Raw genomic sequence first — 24,735 nt, forward strand, 5'->3', positions numbered from 1 at the left:
CTTTGGAAAGATGGGGTTCGGATGTGGGATGAGTAAAGACACGAGCACTTCCACTAAGGGCCATTATCTTTGTTACCATCAATGATTATCCCGTCTTGTTTGTCCTGACAGGTCAGGTAAAAGGTAAGACAGCATGCGTAGTTTGCCTGAATGCAACATCATCTGTATACCTTAAGGGATCTATGAAGACAGTGTTCATACAATATAGGCGCTTCTTATTGAAGACACACAAATACCACAGGATGAAGAACTTCTTCAATGGCACCAATGAGAATGACTTTGCTCCAAAACTGGCTACTAGTAAAATAGTTTTTGAAATGTGCGAGAAGGTCAAGTTCAAACTCAGTAAGAAGTCATTAGGTGGTGCTGATAAATCGAAAAGGGGAAGGAAGCAGGCTGAAACTACAGACGTCGCAGATGTGCCGTTGAAGAAGATGTCTATCTTCTTTATGTATTTGCCATACTAGCGAGAGCTAGCGGTGCGCCATGCCATTGATAGGATGCATCTTTAGAAGAATGTGTTCGATAGCACCATCAGATTCTTAGGCTTATCAGGCAAGGCAAAGGACGGACTAAAATCACGAAAGGATCTTGTTGACCTTCAAATCAGGCTAGAGCTCCACCCGCAAGAACTACCCAATGGTAAGCATTACCTTCCCCAGGCTAGCTACAGCTTGACACCAACAGAGAGATTGGCTATCTGCAAGTGCTTGCATAGGTTGAAAGTGCTGACCGGATTCTCATCAAACATCTGGTCACTAGTCTCATTGAAGGACATGACGCTTGCTAGCTATAAATCTCATGATTGCCATGTGATGATCATAGTTTTTCTAGCTAATGCGATCCGAGCTATCAAACCAGTATTCGTGAAGATGGTTATCACACGGATGTATTACTTCTTCAACGTGATTTCATAGAAAGTGATTGATTGTGTCGAGTTAGCTAGGTTACAACTGTTTGTGTCGGAAACTCAGGCCTAGCTCGAGATGTGCTTCCCTCCGTCCTTTTTCGATATCATGTAACATCTCATGGTCCACATGGTCCAGCAAATAACTGAACTAGGGCCTATGTACTTCCATCAGATGTGGACATACGAACAGTTCATGTCGACTCTCAATGGATACATGAGAAACCAGGCCTTTCCAGAGGGCAGCATGATCGAGAGCTACCATACAGAAGAGAGTGTTGATTGCTACATAGATTACATAAAAGATAAGAGAGCTATTGGTTTACCAGAATCTTGGCACGAGGGCAGATTGTCCGGGAGAGGTACCATTGGAATGAAAAGATTGATAGACAAGGACAACTAGCAATTGGAGAAAGCACATTCAAGCGTTCTACAACAGCTTGCAATAGTGGAGCCCTTCATCGAGCAACACCTAAATGAGGTCCGTGGACAAAGTAATGGTCGCTCGAAGGATTGGATCATCAAAGAGCAAAAGAGTTGTTTCCCATCATGGTTAAAGGACCATGAGCATCTCTTTCAAGGAAATTCCACAGAAGATGTAACATTGACCAGGTTGGCGTCTGGGCCATCAAGCAATGTCACCTCATGGCAAGCATATGAAATTAATGGATAAACATTTTATACAACCACAAAGGACAACAAAAGCGTGGCTTACCAAAATGGTGGTGTTCGCATAGAGGCGATTGATACATCTAGAAAGAACATAACTAACTACAGTTTCATCGAGGAAATATGGGAACTTGACTATGGAGAGAATATCTGGATCCCTATCTTTTGGTGCCAATGGGTCAACACCCAAATGGCATTACAGATGACAATTATGGGTTGACACTTGTAGACCTAGCCAATGTAGGTTACAAAGAAGACCCATGGGTACTCGCTGAGCGTGTCGCACAGGTATTCTATATAACTGACCCTATGAATGCAAAGAAGCACATTGCCGTCTCCGGAAAACAAAGGATCCTTGGAGTTGAAGGTGTAGTGGACATTGAGGATTACAATTAGTACGACCAATTGGACCTTTTCAAAGACCATGAATGAAGAATCAAACATGTTGAAGCAAGCATTGATAAATCCATGAAGCCATGGTTACGTAGTGACTGTGAAGGAAGAATTGTTAAAGGATAAATTACATTTATTTTTTCTTATGTTGTTTGACTAATTAATATTCTACCAATGAGGGCAAGGAGCTACCAATGAGGGCGAGCAGCTGACTCAGTCACATGTGCAAGGAGCTACCAATGAGGCTGCCATCTCCAAGGCAAAGATCCAACATCGTTGAGGCCGCCATCTCCACCTCCCCAGAGGCCACCATCTCTACCTCCCCATAGGCCAGCGGTACCTCGTATGGTCAAGACATATGAGAATAAAGATCCATCGGCACAAGTCGACAAGTTCTTAAATGTACTGAAGACCAAGGCTTCATCTTCCGGTTAGAAATTTGCAGCTTGCGGCCCCTCTCGGTGAAAGGAAATAAATGAAGGCCTCAATTTCTTTGCGTCAGATGAAGTCCCAGATAAATATGAGCATGGCAAATAATTCTTGTATCGGTGGGATCTTCTAGAGGGCTCATGGGAACTCAATAAGCTGCATGGATGGATCATGGCCGCAGTTAAGCAAGGCATTCGAGCAATCACCACGCGTATCCCAAAAAAGGTTTTCCTTGGTGCTTAGGATTATGAGATCGTGATCAATTTCGAGGATTTGCACAGACTTTACCGTCATCAACACCTCAATGTCCAGCTCATTCAAGCATGGTGCTTGGAAGTTCACATGTACCGCATACATGAGTTTTACGTACATACGTATATATTTTATATGTCTAGTACCTGAGCGACTACCTATTTTGCAGGATGCAATGGAAAGAGGAAGAATTGATGAACAGCAGGTACTCGGTAGCGTACCTTAGACCCAACACGAATTAGTGAGCCAGAGCACAAGTACAAAATGAATGAAAGGGTCAAATTAGAAATGGAAGCAACACAGACACAAGCGGAGAAAAATGCTATAAAGGAAAAATGCCACAAAGAAGAAATGCACAAAGTGTCTGTGTACATTGCAAGAGTTATGAGGAAAAAGGCTCACAAACAGCAAATCATGGGGCCTTACAATTTTCAGTAAGCTAGCTGATTTAAATTACTATTTATATACTTGGTGCTAATTAATGACATCTATAATATAAATTATTCTAATATAATAAAGAGACCACTGGATTTTCATATGTATTTATGCCAAGCTTGGATCTGCAATGATCCTCGACTCAGCCAGATTTACCAAAGATAGTTACAAGGAATTCCTAGGCATTGTACAAAAGTAAGACATCCCTTAGCAGTACTTAAATGCATATTGAGAATTTATGCACCTTAGTTGTATTACTAACTCTTGTCTTTATATCCTCAAAGTGCGCATAGGTTTTACGTACTGAAAGGCGGGGAATGCCCTGAAAATAGGAAGAAAGCGATGAAAATAAGAACACATAGATGGGTAAGAACATAAAAACTTGGTTTCTTTTTATATGATGTGGACTTGTCATTTATAACAACTCATCATTTTTCTATTGGATTGCAGTGCTACAAGCAACCTCGCGGCTTTGTGCTATGCGGATATTATGTGTGCGAGTTCCTCAGAAATAATGGGAGGTACCGGATGAACTCCAAAGATGTAAGTCTCATATATACTGCCATGTGCTAACTTCCTAATGGTAATACATCCTAATCTTCATTTACTGTATACCTGCAGATGCCTAGGATCAACACTCGCGATGCGGCGCTCGAAGACAGAGGCATCGTCAACATTTGTAGGGACATGGCAAGGTTCATCCAACGGGAGATTTGTCATGAGGATGGAGAATTCTTTGATCTAAATGGCGTGTTGGCGGCGGACGAATGCACATGTCTTCGTAGATGGACGAAGTCGTCGCTGGATGAATAGCTCTATTCCAATTGATGAATTATGTGAATTATTTATTATTCAAGTTTGTTGAATAATGTGAATTATTTATTATGTACGATGCAGTTTTTAATAATGTGAATTATTTATTATTTAAGTTCGTTGTTATGTGGTTGGAGATACATATTTAAATTTAGCGGCTAAAAACTGGCGGAAAATAGAAATTATAAATAAATCATGGGAAATAATATATAGGGTGAGAAAATAAATATTCCTGGCAAGTGGCATAACCAACCGCTAGCACAGAACGCCTCTGTGCTGGCGGTTGGTTATGCCACCCGCCCGCATAGAGAGCCTGTGCTGGCAGGTGGATAATGTCGTCCGCCAGCACAGACCGCCATTTGTGCTGGCTCAAAGTTGCTGGCGGTACTCGACCCGCTAGCACAGAGTCCTTTTAGCTGCCAGCACAAATCTTTTGTGGCCTGGTGCACTCAAAGGTAACTGGTTGATAGATTCGAATATGCACTATGCAAATTTAAACAGAGCAATAAATTGTGATGGTGCATCATGCTAATTTTCAAAACATACAGTGCCAGGTTGGGGTTCTTATGGTGTCTTAAAGCAAGCTCAATGAATTTGATTGCTTAGGACATCTGATCCAGTATGGTTTTATATGCTGACCTATCTACTTGAGGTCTTTGACCTTGTGAGTTTGATCTCCACCTGCTTGAAGGAGAACATCATACGGTACTCACAAATAAGATGCTTCAGAAATAATCATGATGGTCTTCAGATTCTTCACAAAATTATTGATGCGTATAAGTAATGACCAGGGATACATCAGAAGTACATAATTGTCATGAAAAAGTTGTTTTCAGCTTGAAGCAACATGTCGTATGAGCTAATTCCAATTACAATGCATTATACGAAATTAATTTTGCATTGTTGGACATATTACATGTGGTCTGATGTCCCATATTCCTTGTGCAGCAGAAAAATGAAGTTTTAAAAGAAAGTCATATAGAAAAAGTCTTATCATATATCCCCAGATCCTCATGCTGCCATGGACAGTTACACATGCCTCCTGTGTCCCTGATCCTAGTACAGATCGATGCACTTAGCATCCCCACAATCGAACATGATAGGAAAATGGAAGAAGCACAATCAGGTTTCTTTCCTAGGGAAAGAATTGAAAATTATGTAAAACACAGAAAAACATGGCAGAAGAGTGCACGCTTCACCGTTTCCCTTATGATTAGCTCCATATATCATCATCTGTATTGGCATTCACAGCATATAGCATCATTTGTATGCTGCACTGCAAGACCTGTTTAGCTTAAAGAATTTTTCTCTCTTGAAGTCTGTTAACCAAGACATACATACCATTCCTTGGTAAGCAGGATGAAAGAGAGAAAAAAATAGTGATGATCTCTGCACAGGAAAACAAGGCCTCTTTAATTTCCTCCATAAAAGGCAGTGAAATGCTTTAGGAACAATGTAAAGGTTATAGCTTATACTTACTGATGAGTAGCAGCAGCTTTTCTGACAACCTGCAAGCTTTCCATCGAAACTGAAATTATGAGAGTGTTGATAACCTGATTCTTGATATTCCATTTCCATCTGCTAAAGAATTTTTTAACAAGCTGGTTTCAACAGTATATCAGAAGGTAAAGGAAATCCAAACTTTGGCAAGATAGAATCAGCAAGGGAGCTCCTGTTTAAAGGCAGTTTATATTTTAAACTTCAAATCCTCACATCTACCAGAAAGTCAATTAGCTGATCTGAATGTAGGGTGCCGAGTCAGAAATGCAAGCAAACACTAACAATCTTCGTCTCACAATGACAGCTTAAGAGATCCAAAATAATTCTGAATTCGTTGGTATTGGTATTTTGCAATGTGCAACTTCAATAAGAAGCATACATGTCACATTGAGAATGAAAACTAAATGATCGGATCTCAAAAAAAGACCATAGCGTTAAAATAGGGACTATAACAAGAGGGTACAAGATGTAGCAAAAGAGTATTCCCATCCCAGATAATTTATTTCAAATAACTGGATGGTTGATCAATACTGATAGGAGCGGAACAACTACAGACCTAGATCAGCAAGTCCCGCCGGAATTTACATGACTGTAGGTCACCAATTTCATCATATTCATGCGTGATGATCAAACTTCACAACGAACTCGATTGAATTATCTCACAGGAATGAAAAATGCAGGATAGCAGGAGTGTGTTTCCTTACCTGCAAAAGTTGGAATCAATCGAAGTCCGGCGGTTCTCCATTCCACGCAGAGGCGATTCGCGAGGTAAAGGTCGGGGGTGAGCACGAAGAGGACGTCGAGGATAAGCATGGCTGCACAGGTTGGAGGAATGAGCGGAGCGGCACAGGAGCCCGCACCCCACGGCCAACACGATGGAGGTAGACGCGGCGGCGAGTGTCTGGTCCTTCACCGGCCGCGAGCAGCGCAGAACTGCCATGAGCGGTGAGGAGGACCGTGGTGAGGAGATGCAGCGCCACATGCTCACACCAATGACGAGGACTGTGTATCGGGACTTGATTCTTCCGCTAGAGGAGCGGCGGACGATGAAACAACTCCACTGCGGCTCACGGCTGCCGCCTCTGCTATTTCGCTTCTGGACCCATTAGCGGCTACGATCCACGTGCTCGTGCTCCTCAAGGATGGGAGTGTGGAGAGGAGCGAGGAGGGGGAGGGCGGTGTGATGATGATGGGAAGGGAAGACCAAGGGTGAGGGGCGGAATCAGCGGGATCGGCCAATTGGGTGATGAAATTTCCATGCAGGCGTGCGGTGTGGCTATGCGGGAGGAGAGGGAAAGCGTGATTGATGTGCGGGTACACAGACGGGTAAGTGATTTGACTCGGTGAAAAAAGCAGCGTCTAAAAGGCACAAGTATTTTCTAAATAGTTGTTTTCACCCTCCGCAAAACTTTGGTACCCTCCTCAACCTATCAAGTGGGTCCGTGGGTCCGTTGTAAGGGTAAGGAGGAATACATCTAGATGAGATATGTTTTCAATTATTTTGGATCTTTATAGTATAGATAAACGTGCACATTGCTCCAACTAATCCCTCGGTTTGGCCAGTGATAAATTGTCCAAAGTGTATACCCATTTTAGACGGTGTCTAATGGTAGTTAACTCGTTATCTTGCATGAATTTTAGGTCACTAGTAGAAAATTGATCATTAGTTTTGATTGGAGAGACGCATAGGTCTCGAAAATCCAACCAGGATTAATTATTCGGGTCTAAAGGTCCCATATTTATATATAGTATCCGATTGGAGAGATGCAAAGACGAGAATAAAGAGGTGCATTTTTATATATAGTATGAGGTGTATTTCAAGCGATCACAATAATTTGAGTCATATACCCTCTGTCCCAAAGTAAATTAACTTATGGAGCTGTCTTAAGTGTAGCTATTTTAAGTTTGACTAAACTTATAAAAAAGAGCATATTTGAGATGGAGGGAGTAATTCAGAAAACTTGTAGACAAAATTTTGTTATCCAAATGGATGATTTATTATTGTTGGCCGGCATGCGGGAGTGTAATTAAAGGGGGCTATGGCCCTCGGGGCAACAATAGTTGGGCCTCACCCACATTTGTCCTTTTCGTGTCCCATGCATTCGGTCCAAAAACATGCCTTTTTGGACTAGGCTTTGCTCAGCTCAGGTAATGCGGTGGTATCATACTGGCTGTTTCCAGCCAACAGCAGCACCTGGCGGTGGCCGATGTGAAGCCTATAGAAGTGGAGCTCCACCGTGCTCCATCTTTCAACCCATAACCATGTCAATCACTTTAGTAGAACACTTAGTAGGGTATTTGGTTTGAAGAATGGGAAGATTCATCACCTTTTCACCTATATTTTTGTTTGGTTCGAAAACTAGATCAAATTTATCCATCACCTGACAAGCAGATGATAAGTAAGCACGAGGTGTGGAGTTTTTCTAAAAAATTTATGAGATAAACTCATGATGGACTATCTCATTTAGAATGTGGCAGTTCTTCGAGCCAAACATTCTAAGCCATTAATGTATAAAATAGAAAAAATTCGTTTTGGATCAGATTGGTTAGAAACCAGAAACGTCACCCTCGGGTGACATGTGCATGTAAAGTTCGATGAGAGGCACCGACACTAGCTAGTTGTATTTGTTGAACTGAACTCTATATATATACACACACTAGTAGAGAATAGACCTTCCATCCAGCATTTTAGTCCCGATCATTTTTAACCCGAGACTAAAGGAGCTTTAGTCCCGAATCTAAATTTTGTAGCCTATCAGAGCCCTTTTAATCCCCATTGGTGGTTCCAACAGGGACAAAAGTGGATCTTTTAATCCCGTTTGGAGCCACTAGCCGGGATAAAATGAATTAGTCCCGGTTGGTACCTCCAACCGGGACTAATTCATTTTATCCCAACTCTCCAACTCCTCTCTTTCTCCTTACTTGCTCCCTCACCCTCCCACACGACCCGGCCCTCTCCTCTCTCTCTCTCCCTTATCTGCTCCTCACCTCGCGCTCCTCCCTCTCTGCTCCCTCCCTTCCTCCCCGTCTCCTCCTCTCCCTTTGCTCCCTCCCTTCCTCCTCGCCTCCTCCTCCTAGAAGCGTGGGCAGGTGAGGACAGTGTGGCGCGGGCAAGGACGGCGCTAAGCGGGCTCGTGCGAGCGGTGCGAGCGAGGGCGACGCGGGCGGGTAGGCGAGGGCGGTGCGGGCAGGCGGGCGAGGGCGGCGCGGCACGGGCGGGCAGAGCTGGCCAACGCGGTGCAGCAGCCAGGCCTCCGGTGGGGGCATGGCTCCCAACCGGCCAGCTAGGGGTGGCGGGAGCGGCGCGCGGCCAGGCCTCCGCTATTTTTTTTTAACCTCCTTTAGTCCCGATTGGTGGTGTTTAGTCCCGGGTGAAATACCCAGTACTAAAGAGAGGGCCGTTTAGTCTCGAAAGATTAGTCCCAGTTGAATTTTCGAGACCTATGCGTCTCTCCAACCGGGACTAATGCTCACTTTTCCACCAGTGATAGGATATGGCAATATTTAATAGAATTTGCAGCTACATAATCCCAAGAAAGCTTATCCTGTTCGTTTCTATATATATGTTTTCAAGAAAACGCTTTCTGTACTGAGAATAGATAAAAGAGCTAAGGTTGATGAGGAAGAGAAAATGAGTGCAAAAAGTTGGTTTTTATATCCTTATATTGGATGGAGGATCAGAGTCGCTAGACGAGTTGAGTAGAGGGCATCGAAAGAAATATATTTTGCTACTCACAGGCCGTGTTTGGAGATGCGATTCCGGGGAGTTCATAAAACAAATTTGATATTATGAAAAAAGGGACATTTCATTTTCTTTTTCCAAACTATTTCTGTATATTGAAGGGAGATAATAACCTTCTAATAAGTGCGCGGTCTATTCAGCTAACATGATTCAGATTTGTCAATGGGTGGGGCATTCTGCTCTGAATTATTGGCTGCAATATTAATTCGGATTGCCTACTATCAGAACAAGTGGCAAAACATGTCACCCCCAAATCGACATCACACAAGTCACCAATACAGTTGGATGGTCAACTAACATATTCACATTTGGTTCCACTGCATTAGCATCCATAACAACCAAGCTCACGCTTGAAGTATCAAGTTCTTGTGACACAACTGGAGGGTTAGCCAATGGCAAGTCACCACAACCAACTGGAGGCCAACGACATTAATTCAGTGTGACACCTGAAAAGAAAGGTTGCCGATCATCGGTACCCATGACCCTGTTGCTGTATCCTTATCTCATTAATACTCCAATTCAAATAGTAGCTATTTTGACTTTTCTGAATATATAGATTTTGTTATGTATCGAGACATAACATATAGCTAGGTGCTTAGCAAAAATCACATATCCAGAAACAACCTACAATTCGAAACAGATGGAGTACTTAATACAAGGACAAGAAGCCTTCTATGCGGTGTTTATCAACCACATAATAGGGCCTTGGGTTTTTTTGTAAATATCGTGAGGTGGCTGCAGCTTGGTCTGCGCTGCAGTGCAGCCAACCCACACGCACGTGGGTTTGATCCTCCTTAACGATAGCATGTCTTTATCCTCAATGTTTGGCGCCGCTCTCGCACATGAGCCACCGTGTGGAAATTTGGTAGGTTGACGTGACGTCATTTGATGCATGGCTTCAATTTGTGTGCAATTCTCTCGCCATAGCATGTGCATTAATACAAATTTTAGATTCAATAATATAACGCACAAGAATATGTTAGCAATAGTTTGGTTTTCTAATGCTATATCACACTTGGGTATTTTATCCCCCTTCCAATATTGAAATTTTTTTCTTCCCATCTGTTCTCTTCTTCTAGCTCTGGGCAAGGTTTGAAGATTTGGTGAGTTTGGGGATGGGGCTTTTAGGATTTTGATTTGGAGGAGGAGCATACATGCGTCGGGCGAGAGGGAGGACGGAGCCAGCCTACAGCTGTTGTGGGGCGGTTGAGCAATGGGAAGAGGGAGGAGGAAGGGGGTTGTCACCCACCATTGAAAATGGTGGACATATGATTGTCCTCAGGACATGATAAGCACGGTAGAAGGCAGTGTTAGGGCATTGATGAGGAGCGGTGATGGGTTAAAGTTGATATGATCTATTCTCTGTTTTTCATATAAAAGTGCTTATATAATTCAGGTGTGAGTAACAGTAATAGAACACACGTGTCAGGAAGCTAGATAACCTCATTTTTGGTGTGTGGGTATGGGATTGTAGCGAACATGGCCCCATCAGGTCATAGTTTGTGATTTTGGTGATTGAGTGACAACATAGTCATTGGGACTAATGCCTTGTCTAGCATGTACCTTGTAGGTTTTCTAGGTCCCAAGAATGCAAACCAAACCATAGCAAGGTCCAAGCTATAGTATTTTTTATATCCAAGTCATGGTATTCAAGTGTCCAAGTTATGGTATTCAAGTGACCGAGCCATGGTATCTAGGATTATTCAATGATTTTCAAGCATTCAAATGATAGAGAAAATCTAGATATGGTATCTTCAGTGTGCAAGTGGTGGTATTGAACACAGAAAAATCAGCACCATCGGATGTCCCGATGGTCCACCGGAGGAAGCATCGGACGAATTTTGGGTGTGTCAATGAAGAAATTTGGTGTGGAGGAGCCAACGGCTAGTTGCACCGGATGTTCCGATGCATGCCAAAATAGACCATCGAAACATCCAATGGTATACTTTAACTAGCCGTTGGAGCAACGACTCTTTGAGTCCTTAGGTTATTTATACCCACTTCACTCACCCATTTGAAGTTGCTAGAGTGTGCAGGAATCCGTTGGAGATCAAGACTCATCAAGAACACATTCAAGCTACCAAAAGTGCCTAAGTGATTTATCAAACACTTAGCACAAACTTAGAAGAGTGATTAGTGCTATGATAGGTCTAGAGAAGAGAGAGTGCAAGGTGTGCCTACCTTGTGATTGGTTCATAGAGTGAACCACAGCTGTACAAGGTGTGCCGATATCTTGGAGCCTTGGTGGCTCGCTAGCAAGTCTTCAACCCTCCGACTTGGTGTGGAGCAGCGTCGACGACCGTGTGCGGGGGACGTGGAGACTCCCTTCCTTTGTGGAGAAGCTCTTTAGTGAAGGCAGCATCAATGTGGCAAGGGAACTTAGCGTGAGCCTTAGTGGTCGAGCCTTTATGGCAAGTCAAGGGGTGTCCCAGAAGAGACTTGGTGATCGGGAACCAATACTCTTTGTGAGTGCTTTAACAACATGGACTAGTGGTGGCTTAGTGCCTATCGATACCATGGGATAAATCCTTGTGTCAAGAGTTTGCTTCCCCTCGTCCCCATCTCTTATGTTTCTGCATTTCATATTTGCAGCTTGTGTGCCTTTACTTCCTTAGTGTACTATCTTGCTAGAATTGGCTCTAGGTTGCAAAACTTATTTTGGGATGAGGATTTCACACTAGATCAACTATAGTTGCACATCTTGATAGCATGATCTAGTTTATGTTTTGTGAATTGGTAGTGAAAACTATAGGTTAAAGTTTTAGATTGCTTAATTCACTCCCTCCCTCTCTTAGTTTATGAGCATCAATTCCTTACAAGGACGTGTGTTTCCATGTGCTCAGCCTTTTATGCAAGTGCCTGAAAAAGCTTTATGCTTATGCTTTATGCTTTAATTTATACAGAAGTACCCGTGGAATAGCTAGAGAATTGTATCTATCTACATATAGTGCTGTCCGCTCCCTCATTATTCAACTATAGTTTTGCAAGCCTTTCTTGCATTTAAGGCTTGTTTGGAGCAGGCAACTTACCAACCAGACAGCGATCTCAGGCCGAGATGACAAAAATCGCCAAACGCCTGAAGTCTATTGTGGGACTAGAGGGAAGGAGGAGATAAAAGCTCATTCAGCTAGTCCGCTGAACGAAGCTTCCCTTCCCATTCTCATGGGAGAAGCGGGAGTCTTCGCAAGGATGTTTGGTAGTCTTTGTATAGTCCTTTTCGTAATGACACCTGTCGCCCAACCTACCCATTAGCAACAACAGTTTTTTTTTAATGCTAAGAGCAAATTGGGGGTGTTTGTATGATCAATTTTATTCTCTTTCAATAAACATAGATATTCAAACTATATACTTTTAGTCTACGAACTTCATATTTTGCAAGGGTCTGAAACTAAAAGCATTCTTAGTCTTGAGTGACAAAGACAATTAACGATAGAATTTTTTTTAAAAAAAACTGATAGGTTACTTAAAATAAACAAATTCCTTATAAAGTCATTTTGTTACAAATGACCACACTATTACTCTGTTCCGTTGCAAAATTCACCTCGCTGCACACATGCTTAAGCGATTCAACACATTTTTATAAACTCTGCCTACACCAAGGCTCTGTAGTAGTGTCGTCCTTCAACAGAGACACGACGTACGGCCTTATTCGTCATCCACCAATTTCTGACCCAAACAACAACGAATCAAACACCCCAATACAAATGTTTTGCGTACTCTATGCTCGTCCGTGCAATATCTCACCGGCCGTCTTCTCGATGAGCTCCCACGCACCTCGCACGTGCCTCTCCTCCTGCAGCGTCGACCCCACCGCGAACCGCAGAACGAACCTGCCGCCGACCACCGTATGCGCCAAGAACACGTTCCCCGTCCTGTTCAGCCGCGCCATGAGCTCCCGGCTAGCCTCGTCGGCGTCCTCCTCCGTCATGGCGCCGCGTGCTCTGATCCTGAAGCAGACTAGGGCAAAGTTCCTCAGCACGACGACCTCGAACCGGTCATCGGCCCGGACACTGTCCTCGAACATCTTGGCCATGGCAACGTCGCTGCGGATGTGCTGCTGGAGCTTGGCGGCGCCGTAGGTGCGCATGACCATCCAGAGCTTGAGCCCCCGGAAGCGGTGGCCGACGCCGACCTGCATGTCCTTGACGTCGGTGACGGCGCCGGAGTCGCTGGCGTCGTTCCTGAGGTACTCCGGGTTGGTCTCCAGCGAGTCGGTGAGCCGGCGCGTGTTGCGGACCCACAGGCAGGTGCAGTCGAGGCACGTCAGCAGCCACTTGTGCGGACTCATGCTGATGGAATCGACGCGCTCCACGCCGTCGAGGTGGTGCCGGAACTCCGGGCAGATGCACGCGCTGCCAGCGTACGCGGCGTCGACGTGGACCCACGCGCCGAAGTGTCGTGCCACGTCGGCCGTGTCGGCGATGGGATCGACAGCGTTCGTCGACGTGGCGCCGACCGTGGCGCACACGTAGGTCGGGACGAGGCCGGCGTCCACGTCGGCCTGCATGCGGCGGCAGAGCTCCGCCACGTCGAGCGCGTACTCCGTCTCTGTGCCGGTCGGGATGGTCCGGACGTTGGCCGGGTCGAGGCCGGCAAGGCGGCACACCTTGAAGAAGGTGGAGTGCGTTTGGTCCGTGGCGTACGCGACGAGACGCGGCAGGCCGGACACGCCGCCGCGCCCGGTCCGTCGCAGGGCGGCGTCGCGCGCCGCGACGAGCGTGACCAGCATCGCCTCGCTCGTCGTCCCGAGGATGACGCCGCCGCCGCCGGTACCGCCGCCGCAGGTCACGAAGGCCGGCGGCAGGCGGAGTAGCTGCGCGAGCCAGTCGAGCGCGAGGTCCTCGAGCTCCGTGGCGGCCGGCGCGGCCTGCCAGGTGAACCCCACGGTGTTCATGGCGGAGGCGACGAGCTCCCCGGCGATGGCGGCCGCGCTGTTGGTCGCCGGGAAGAAGGCGAAAAAGTTGGGGCTGGCCCAGTGCGTCGTGCCGGGAACCACCGCGGCGCGGAGCTCCTTCATCGCGACGTCGAACGGCGCCGAGGACGCCGGCGGCGTTGGGTTGAGCAGCCGCCGCAGGTACCCCGGCTCGACGTCCGGGAGGACAGGGAGGGACTCGACGGACTGGAGGTAGTCAGCGACGAAGTCGACGGCCTTGTGGAGGTCCGAGCGCACGTCGTCGGAGTCGAGCGGCCGGAACACGTCAGCGTCGGCGTCGTCGATCGCGCCGTCCGGCAACTGCAAGCCTGTGGGGTTCGTGTCCAAGCTCCCCATAGCTCACTTGCTGTCAATGGCTCTCTAGGGCCTTGCATGAACGTGTGCTATATAGTGAGTGAGGCTTCAAGTGTTTTTTCTTTCTGATGGAGACAAGAAGACCGAGGAGACTTGGCTTCAAGATGGTGGTGGTTGGCAGGTGGCAAGTGCCTGCGATCCAGTAATGCTAAGACTGTTAAAAAAATCGGACGCGTATGTTTCAATAGTTAATATCCGTGTTGTAACTATTGTTTCCGCATATTTCACAGTGACTTTTGCATGAGATATAGCATTCATGTTACGACGGGAATTTTCTATCCTGGAGTCGAACGACGTAGTTATTTTTTTCGTATATTTTTCAATGTTGCAACTATAGATTTTCAATATTGCAGATGTTTTGTTTCGATATTGCAACAGAATGTCCGATGGGAAAATTCTCATGAGACGTTCGGACGCTAGCCAATTGCGATCAGATGTGTCTCATTCTGATTTGGCTCGCTGGAATGGCATTGCTCGTGTAGGGATGCAAGTGGGATCGCTCGCTGGAATGTCATTGCTCGTGTAGGGATGCAAGTGGGTCGATCCGTAGAATGTTCGGGGTGGCATAATTGCTATTCGAACATCTAGGGTTGGTTGTTCGATGGCAGGAGTAATAGGAAAATTAAAAAGATATATACCCTTTTGAGCCTAACTGAAAATTAGTTCAATGTTTCGATAACTAAATATAAGCTAATTGAAAAACTAATTGCATAAGTTACAGCTAATTAACGAGTAAAACCCATTAATCCAAATTAGACCATGATTAGTCCATGTTTACTGTAGCACAATATGAGCTAATCATGGACTGATTAGGATCAATGGATTCTACTCATCCATTAGCTGCTGTGATTTATACAATTAGTTTTGCAATTAGCTCATGTTTATATGAGCTAATTAGTTATAGTTCTGCAATTTGATCATGTTCATATGTCCTAATTAGCGTGGAAATATTGGATTAATTTTTAGTCCGACCAAACGGAGCCATATGATGGAAAATGGTTGGTTTTTTGTTGGATCGGTCGGTCCACTTGTATATCTCTTTTTCTTCTTCACAAAAGAGGAGATCGTGTATCATTAATTCATTATATTATACATTATATAAGCAATACGAAAAACGGTCCGATTACAAGCGATACGACGGCCAAGTTAGTTTTTGGTGTTACGTTGCATCTCCACCCTAGCAGTACATGTTCTGGCGTAAGCAAATTGCGTTTTTTTAGATTTATGTTATTAGTCATAAACATCATCTGCTTTAAGCAGACTTGGTACTATCTACAAATGTTATTAATCTAGCACATGTTATAGTAGCTTGAATTAGTAAAGATAAGACGATGAGGGAAAGAATGACGGTGACACATGACAACTCGACTCGAGGAAATGCAACACGTTGACACTTGACAAGACAAGTGTACACACCCACATATACCACGTAGAGCGTGTTGTCATTGCTTGTCGCATTCTCTCCCATTAATACGCATGGACTTAAGCGCAGCTACTAGTAGTAACCATTTTGTTTAGCAGCCATGCTATACATTTTGCCGTGCTAGCCAGGATGTCGGTTTATGTTTGAGTTGGATGATCATCGCAACAGTGTTGTAGGCTCGGACCGTCGTCAGCGCCTTCCACATCAGTAATAATCACTGCACAATTAGTTCAGCCGCTTCGCCTCTCGTCGAGGGTGCCAACTGCCAACTGTATTATTCTGTGCCTTGTCTTCCGTTCATAGTTTTTTTTATATTCACCACTAAGTAAAAAAAGACATTCCATCCTTAACAAAAATCTCGGTTGTTTTTAACCCGAAACTAAAGAGGTTTTAGTCCCGGTTGGTAACACCAACCGAGACTAAAGGTGAGCCTCAATAAAAAGCTCGTCCGTGGAGACACCTTGAGTCCCAGTTGGTGTTATAAACCCGGATTAAAGGGTTCCCCACGAGTTACTACAAAACGATTGCATCCCCTACTCAATCAGATGTGCTATGTAGGTGAGATGGTAAGGAAGCTACGAACAAGACTTGAGGTTGTGGGTTCAATTTCCATACACTGCGTCCACAATTAGTGCCTCTTTAGCACAACTCCAACTCGCTCCTGTTCCTCCCCAAAGTTACTGTAGCGAGGGCTGTTTTGATTCCCAAGTAGCAAAATGAACTAGAAATGAAGAGGAACCGGTGAATCCTTATTATTAATCTATTAGGCCTAATTAGTCCATATTTTGACAATGTGATGCTATAGTAACCATTTGCTAATGATAGATTAATTAGGCTTAATAGATTCATCTCACGAATTAGCATAGGGTTATGCGACTAGTTTTATAATTAGCTTATGTTTAGTCATTCTAATTAGCATTCAAACATCCAATGTAATACTGCTAAACTTTTAACACTTGGTATCCAAACACCCCCTTAGTTACGAAGAAGACCAGAACATTGCCGTTGCTAATGCAAGGTTGGCGGAAAACTCCCTTTTTGAAACTTAGTTGGCGGAAAACTTCAGGTTTACGATTCGCCCATCCCAAAGTGAAAGTGATGGATACGTGCAATTCTAGATTTCTAGCTTACTCACCGTTACAAAAAGTACAACAAAAGCTGCCTAACATTTTGAGAAGTGAACGAAAAGTATGTGTAGTTTAGTGTTTGACTTGCTGGCCCGGTCACATTATATTCACGTTGGTCTCGTATGTGTAATTTTCCACGTGGTCATATAACCCGGTCCTTGCACGCGTGCATGCATTATTCAAGGTCAAGTCGTCTTGAGGCTTTACAATCAAGTGATACTTAACTACCAGCAGTGTACGTGCTCCTCCAGCTTTTTAACTTTGAACACGAGATGACACAGAGATGAATTGACAGTGGCCCGGCCGTTTCAACGTCGTCGCCAAACATTTTCATCGTTACGTTGTTGTGCATGAGATCTAAACAAGGATTCCACGAACTGTGTCATGTATCAGGAATTGTATGCTAGTAACTACTCCCTCCGATCCCAAATTACTATTTATTATGATTTTTCTTATGCATCTATCGTTTTAGCTTTTTTATGCTATGCATCTAGACATATAAACATATTTATATAAACATATTTAGATGAATAGCAAATGTTATGCACTTAGAAAAAATAAAACGAATAGTAATTGGGGATGGAGGGAATATTGTTTTACCGTGAGCAAATTGAAATTCTTGATCTAATCCATCAGACCATCACTGGTGCACGCATCAAACCGAGTTGAAATACACTACTAGAGAACTCGGTATTAGTACCGGTTCGTAGGGTGCATATCTCCTGAAAATACATCCGGGATTAATCCGTCGAGATAAATGGGGTCTTTTATCACGGATTCGTAGGGTGCATATCTCCCGAAAATACATCCGGGATTAATCCGTCGAGATAAGGGGGGGGGTCTTTTATCACGGATCCCTCAACCGGGATATAAGACCTCCTTTTAGTCCTGGTTGGTATTACCAACCGGGATCCCTGGGAGGGCCCCCACGCGTGCACGTTGCAAGGCACAAGTCACGCGATTTTTCACGTGAAATATGCGCGTGCGCGGTCTGTGGGATGTGAACACATGACCTCAAGCCTCGCATGTAGCTTTCTTGCCATCCTACCTACACACCACATCTGTTTATATAGGGGATGCTATCCTTTTGTATTAACTCATGGAGGACCCTTTAATTTGAGTTGGTAACACCAACCAGGATTAAAGACCTCATTTAATCCCGGTTGGTAATACCAACTGGGATAAAAAGGTTATAGGGATTTAGTCCTTTTCCAAGCCACACATGGGGATCCTTTTTATCCCGGTTGGAAACACCAACCGGGATAAAAAGGGTCCGAGAGCTTTATTCTTTTTTTAGGACCCGTGGGTCAAGATGGCAACGGGCACAGATTACCCGCGTGCCCACGGGTAAAAACCCGTTAGGGTGAGGATACGGGTACCATTTTGTACCCACGGGCACGGGTGCGGGTTTTATTTTATACCCGCGGGTAAAAAATTTGCGGGTATGAAAATACACTACCCGTGCCCGCATACCCGCAAATCCGCATGACATGTGGGCCTGACCGCTGCTAGGGTTCCTTGATCCTTATCCTCCTGACCTCCTCACCTCCTGACCCCACATTCACAGCCGCATAGCCGCCCACCCGCCCCAGTCCAAACTCCAAGATCCAAATCCCCAATCCCCCGAGGCCCCGACCGGCCTCCTGCTCCTGCTATCCCGCTCACCGCCGGCCGCAGGCTCGCCGCCGGCCGCCTGCAGGCGCGACGGCGCAGGCGCCAGGAGCAGGCCGCCCTCCCGAGTTCCGACCGCCGCCCGCCCTCCCGAGTCCCGGCCGCCGCTCGCCCGGCCGCCGCCCGCCCTCCGAGTCCCGGCCGCCGCCCGCCCTCCCGGGTCCCGGCCGCCGCCCGCCCTACTCGGTGCGGCGGCGCCCTCGCTCCCCCCGTCGCCGGCTCACCGCCCCCAGCCCCCCAGGTGGCCAGGTCAGTCACTTTCCTCTCTCTTTTTCTTCAATCTCTATTCAGTAGAATGATAGATCCATGAACTAGTTTTTTTGGTGATTTTTTTCAGTGGTGTTCAATAGATAAAATGAATGAATTGCTTTCGAATTGTTTGATAAATCATCATGTTTTTATGAGAGAAGTTTGATAAATCATCATGTTTGTATGAATTGCTACTACCTAGTCTATTGGAGTAACAAATCAAGTGATAATTTAATACCTACTATGATGTGCAGCTACAATGTCGACCCCTGGTAGCTCCCAAGTGCAAACCTCCCATGCAACTGCTGCAGTTGGTACTGAGGAGGACAAAGTTGTGGATGTTGTGAATGTATCAGAGGGGGAGGACTCGGATGATGGTGGGCGGCCTTCAAAGAGAAAGCTCACCTCTGTAGTCTGGATTGACTTTGAAAAAGTGCGTGTTGATGGAGTTTGGAAGGACAAGTGCAACCACTGCAACAAGAAGCTTTCAGCCACATCAAGAAATGGTACAACTCACTTGAAAACTCATTTGAAAACTTGTGCCTACAATAAAAATAAGGCAGGAACAAAAGTTCAAACTAATTTGAGGTTTGCAACCACTGAAAAGGGGGCAGTAGCTGTAGAAAGCTATGTGTTTGATCAAGATGTAGCTAGAGAAGCTCTTTATTCCATGATTATACTACATGAGTACCCATTGTCCATTGTTGATCACTATGGTTTTCGTAAATTTGTTAGTGCATTACAACCTTTGTTCAAAATGGCAACTAGAAACACTATTAGAAGGGACATCGTGAGTTTCTATGAGGGAGAGAAAAGGAAAGCTAGGATATTCTTGCAAAGGACAAATTGTCGTGTTGCTATCACAACTGACCTTTGGACAGCTGAAAATCAAAAGAGAGGCTATATGGCAGTGACTGGACATTTTATTGATGACTCATGGACGCTTAGAAGCTGCATATTGAGGTGAATATCTTAATTCTGCTTGCTGTCCAGATTGTAGAATTATGTTCATTATGTCCAGCTAAATTATTGCTTGCTGTCCAGGACATTTTATGAACTGTTTAGCTGAATTATTGCATTGTTTGATGTAGGTTTATGTATGTGCCATGCCCCCATACAGGAGAGGTTATTTATGATGCATTGCATAAATGCCTACAGAGTTGGGATCTTGATCGGAGGGTATCAACTGTGACTCTGGACACAAGGCTTGGGGCGGCTAATATGCTATTGAAAGGAAAATGGCTGCACATGCGGTGCTGTGCACATATTCTCAACCTCATTGTGAAAGATGGCATGGCAGTAATTGGAACTACAGTTGCGCACATCCAAGAAAGTGTTGCTTATTGGATTGCTACTCCAAAAAGGTACGAAAAGTTTGAGAAAACTGCTCTAGATGAAAATGTTGAATTGGACAAGAAGTTGCATTTAGATTGCAAAACTAGATGGAACTCAACCTACTGCTTAGCATTGCTATACCTTATAGGAAGGTTTTTGAACGTTTGGGTGAGCTCGATAGGAACTATGATTGTCCAGCAGTAGATGATTGGACATTTGCTACTAATGTTTGTGAGAAATTAGGGATATTCTATGAGCTTACTGAGTTATTTTCTGGGACAAAATATGTTACAGCTAACCTGTTCTTCCCTAAAGTATATGAGATTAAACTTAAACTCAACTCTTGGGGTCATGATGAAGATGAAACTATTAGGAACATGTTTGTTGCCATGATAGAAAAGTATGATAAGTATTGGGCTGACATCCATGGTCTTATGGCTGTTGTTGTTATTCTTGATCCACATCTTAAGATGACAATGTTACATGCTTGCTATATTGCTCTTTTTGGAGAAGAGGCTGCTGGAAAATATGTTATAGAGGCTCAGGAATTGCTTACTAGTTTAATGAAACATTATCATGTGACAGACCAAGACAATGTGGCTACATCCTCTGCTGGTGCCCCTTCTACAGTTAGTGCAGCTGCTGTGTTGTCCATATTTAAAACCCTTACTGCAAATAAGAGGACTACAAGCTTTGTTGGAAGTAAGAATGAGCTTGATCGCTACTTAGAAGAGGAAACTCTTCCTCATGATGAGAATAATTATTTTGATATCCTAGGCTGGTGGAAGTTGGAGGGAGCTCGTTATCCTACTTTGAGGCTAATTGCTCGTGACATTTTGGCTATTCCAATCACCACAGTAGCTTCTGAATCGGCTTTCAGTACTAGTGGAAGGGTTTTAAGTGAGCATCGCAGTCGTCTTACTCCTAAAATGTTGGAAGCTTTGATGTGCAGCCAAAGTTGGCTTCGTCACAACCTCAAAGGTATAAAAATGTGCATTTACAATGAATTCTTTTCATTAATACATGGATTGTATACTGCAGCTACTAATGTTTGAACTTGGATGTAGATGAGGGTGATGGAAGGTTCAATAGCTTTTGGTCATGCCTTGAAGATAATGAAGAAGATCTGAAAGATGAATCTTGCATCACTAGAGCAGATTCCGACTAATTACCTGTCCATGACTCCATGTCTTGTTTATTTGCATCACTTGGAAGACTTTGCAGTTGAACAATGTGTACTTGTATTAGTTGTATGGTAGGCCTGTAGTCTGTACTGTATTGTTGAATGTGTGGACCGTGGTGATTGGTGAACTATTGAACTGTGCTGTGTGATTTGTGATTGTGATGAATTGAGATTATGAACATTGTGATCTATTTATATGTTAAATGTCATCCATTTATACTTCTGGCGGGTATGCGGGCATGCCCGCGGGTAAAATATGCCCGCGGATAGCGGGCGCGGGCGCATAGTGCTGTAGGGATACGAGGTAGGCTACACTAGCGCAAATCAAAATTTCTACCGCGTATAACTAGGAAGAACTGCCGTATAAGGATCACGGGATTACCACTCGACGCACTACTGGTGCGGAAGATGTAGATATGCGTCGATGCAGTGAAGACGATCACGTAGTCGTACGTAGTCGATCACGTCCAGCGGCTCCTCAGCAGCTCGTCCACGTGCACAGCAAGATCGCCTCCGGTACCGCGGCTCGTCGTGGCTCGTCGGCGGCTCGTCGATGGCTCGTCCAAGTGCTGCAGGCGCAACACCTCCAAGGTATCCACACGTGCAGGAAGGAAGCGTCGCAAGCCGGATTGCTAGATCCGCGAGTTGCAACAGGCGAGGGCGTGGGAGGCGCGGCAGGTGTGTTTCGCCAAAAGGTGTGAACCCTAGGGCGCCCCCACCCCTCTATTTATAGAGGTTCCTGATGGGCCTCTGGATCCGAGGCCCATTAGCACTCCTAAACCTAATCCAACTCGGATCAGATCCGAATTGGGCTTCCAGCCCCTTAAGTGTGTGACCCTATGGGTTCGGATACGTATAGACATGGCCCGAGTACTCTTACTCGGCCCAATAGTCGGTAGCGGCCTCTAGCAAGACGTGCCAACTCCTATACGCACACGAAGATCATATCAGACGAACCATCACAACATAATATACATGCTATTCCCTTTGCCTCACGATATTTGGTCTAGCTTCAAGCCGACCGCTCTTTCTCGATCATGTGATTCGGAATCCCTTTGTAGGTTAACTCTTAACCGTACGTAGCATGGCCATGCATTTTCGGATCCGATCACTCGAGGGGCCCAGAGATATCACTCTCAATCAGAGAGGGGCAAATCCCATCTTGATTGACCATGTCTCATAGCATACTTCTTGACAAACCCGAAAGCTACCTTTATAACTACCCTGTTACGGCGTAGCGTTTGATAGCCCCTAAGTAGGTCGATCCACATCTAGAATACATGCGACAATCTCAGGTCTAAGGACAAAGCGTATATGTTGTTTAAAGAGAGAACTACTTCTCGTGTTTGGGTCAGTCCTAGCACATGTCTCCACATGTGTCCACATTATTAGTTCAACATCTCCATGTCAATGACTTGTGAAACATAGTCATCAACTAATACATGTGCTAGTCTAATATTCATGTGTGTCCTCACATGAACTCCGACTAGGGACAACTTTAGAATAACCATACAAGTAAAAAGTTTCACATACAATTCACATAATTGCAAATCAATTCAAGTAGCCTTTAATGGATATTCAATGAACACAATATATAAATCATGGATACAAATGGAATATCATCATCTCTATGATTGCCTCTAGGGCATACCTCCAACAAGTGCTGCCCGTGGTGGGTGGCGGGCGCGGGCGCGGGCGCGGATATATTGTCGCGGGTGCAGGTTTGTGGTTTGTATATCCGCGCGGGTTTTACCCATTGCCATTTTTACCCGTGGGGACTCTTTTATCCCGGTTGGAGTTTCCAACAGGGACTAAAGGACCCCCTTTTATCCTAGTTGCTTTAATCCCGGGTGGTAATACCAACCGGGACTAAAAGGGTCCCCCACGTGTGCCTGAATTTTTCAACCGGGACTAAAGGATCCCCACGAGTGGCTGATTTTTGAATAGGAACTAAAAGGTCCCCTTTAGTCCCGATTGCAAATACCAACCGAGAGTAAATTCTAGCCTACCGTGGTGCACCCCATTTTCTTCTGGGCCTAAATTAAACCGGGACTAAAGAGGGGGGATCAAAAGTTAGTTCTCTAGTAGTGATATTTGCTCATGGATTTTATTACCGGCAGTATGCTTCACTAGTCATTCTATTACATCCTATATTCTATCACTCCCTTCGTTCAAAATTATAGGTCGTTTTGACTTTTTTAGATGCATAGGTATTATAATGCATCTAGGTATAAGGTATATCTAAATTCATAGTAAACTCTATGAATCTAAAAAAGTCAAAATGACTTATAATATGGTGCAGAGGGATACGTCCTAATATTCCGAGTTGGAAAAAAATCAAATGAACATACGGTTCCATACACACTATGGTACCTACATGATAGTGATGTTTCTGTTCAAGGTTAAAATTGGCAGATCTAGACAATCAGGTCTCCCAACCGGCCAGACTGGTTTGGTCAAAATACTCCAAATGTAAATTGAACTTCACCATTGTGTATCTCTTGTTGAGTAGATCAAAATTCTTATGTAGAACGTCCGATTTGGAGTTTGGATGAGAGAGTTATGACCTTGGGAAGATCTGCCCCCAAGGAGACAGGTCAGACCGGTTCGCAAATGGTCAGACCAGTTTGGGTCTGTAGAGTCCGAGTAGGACTTGTATTTTTGTACGAGATTTGTTAGTGTTTTAACTTCATTAGGGGCAAGACCTCCCCTCCCTATAAATATAAAGGGCCACGACCGATTAAAGGGTATCCAATCGATCAAAAACCAATCTATCTTTTATTGTTTTACCTTTGTTCCTCGTTACCCTACTTTTCCAACCCCCATATGTTGTTCTTCTCTCATGCAGATTTTGCTGGAGTTTTGCTGGAGATCCAGCGAAACCGGTTTGATCAGATTTTGTAGAGGCGCTGCAAGGAGCCCCTCTGCCTGCACGTTCGAGTGCGTTCATGTATTGGCCTGATTTTAGCGCCAGCACATTCTGGCGACTCCGCTGGGGATCGAAGAATCTGGCCGTCATGGCTGATCCATCGTACCCTTGCAACATGATGTCATGTAAAGAATTTCGTAAGGAATATTGGTGGGAATTTGATCTGGCTACTGAAAAGTTGCTTCTATCATGTTACCATCTAACTGATCAAGGCATCATCAAGATAAAGGAGTTGCAGCTACCATCCACCATCGACATATTGCAAGAGATGCAATCCTCAGGTACTTTATCTGATGCTCTATCCAATTTTGTGAATTTTTATCTCAAGTCTCTGATTTATAAAGAGGATAGTTTAGATTCAATTCACCTAAGTCAAAAGCCAGCTATTGAA

At 44.7% G+C, this 24,735-nt stretch overlaps 1 protein-coding gene across 1 annotated transcript; it reads right to left on the bottom strand.

Moving 5' to 3' along the window:
* Positions 1-12,599: 12,599 nt before the first annotated feature.
* Positions 12,600-14,447, bottom strand: LOC117860074 (tryptophan decarboxylase 1). Its single transcript, XM_034743287.2, has one exon. The coding sequence runs from the start codon at positions 14,407-14,409 to the stop codon at positions 12,859-12,861; it is 1,551 nt and encodes a 516-aa protein (XP_034599178.1). The 5' UTR covers positions 14,410-14,447; the 3' UTR covers positions 12,600-12,858.
* Positions 14,448-24,735: the final 10,288 nt, after the last annotated feature.

This window comes from Setaria viridis, chromosome 6, assembly GCF_005286985.2.
Source record: "Setaria viridis chromosome 6, Setaria_viridis_v4.0, whole genome shotgun sequence".
Taxonomy (NCBI): domain Eukaryota; kingdom Viridiplantae; phylum Streptophyta; class Magnoliopsida; order Poales; family Poaceae; genus Setaria; species Setaria viridis.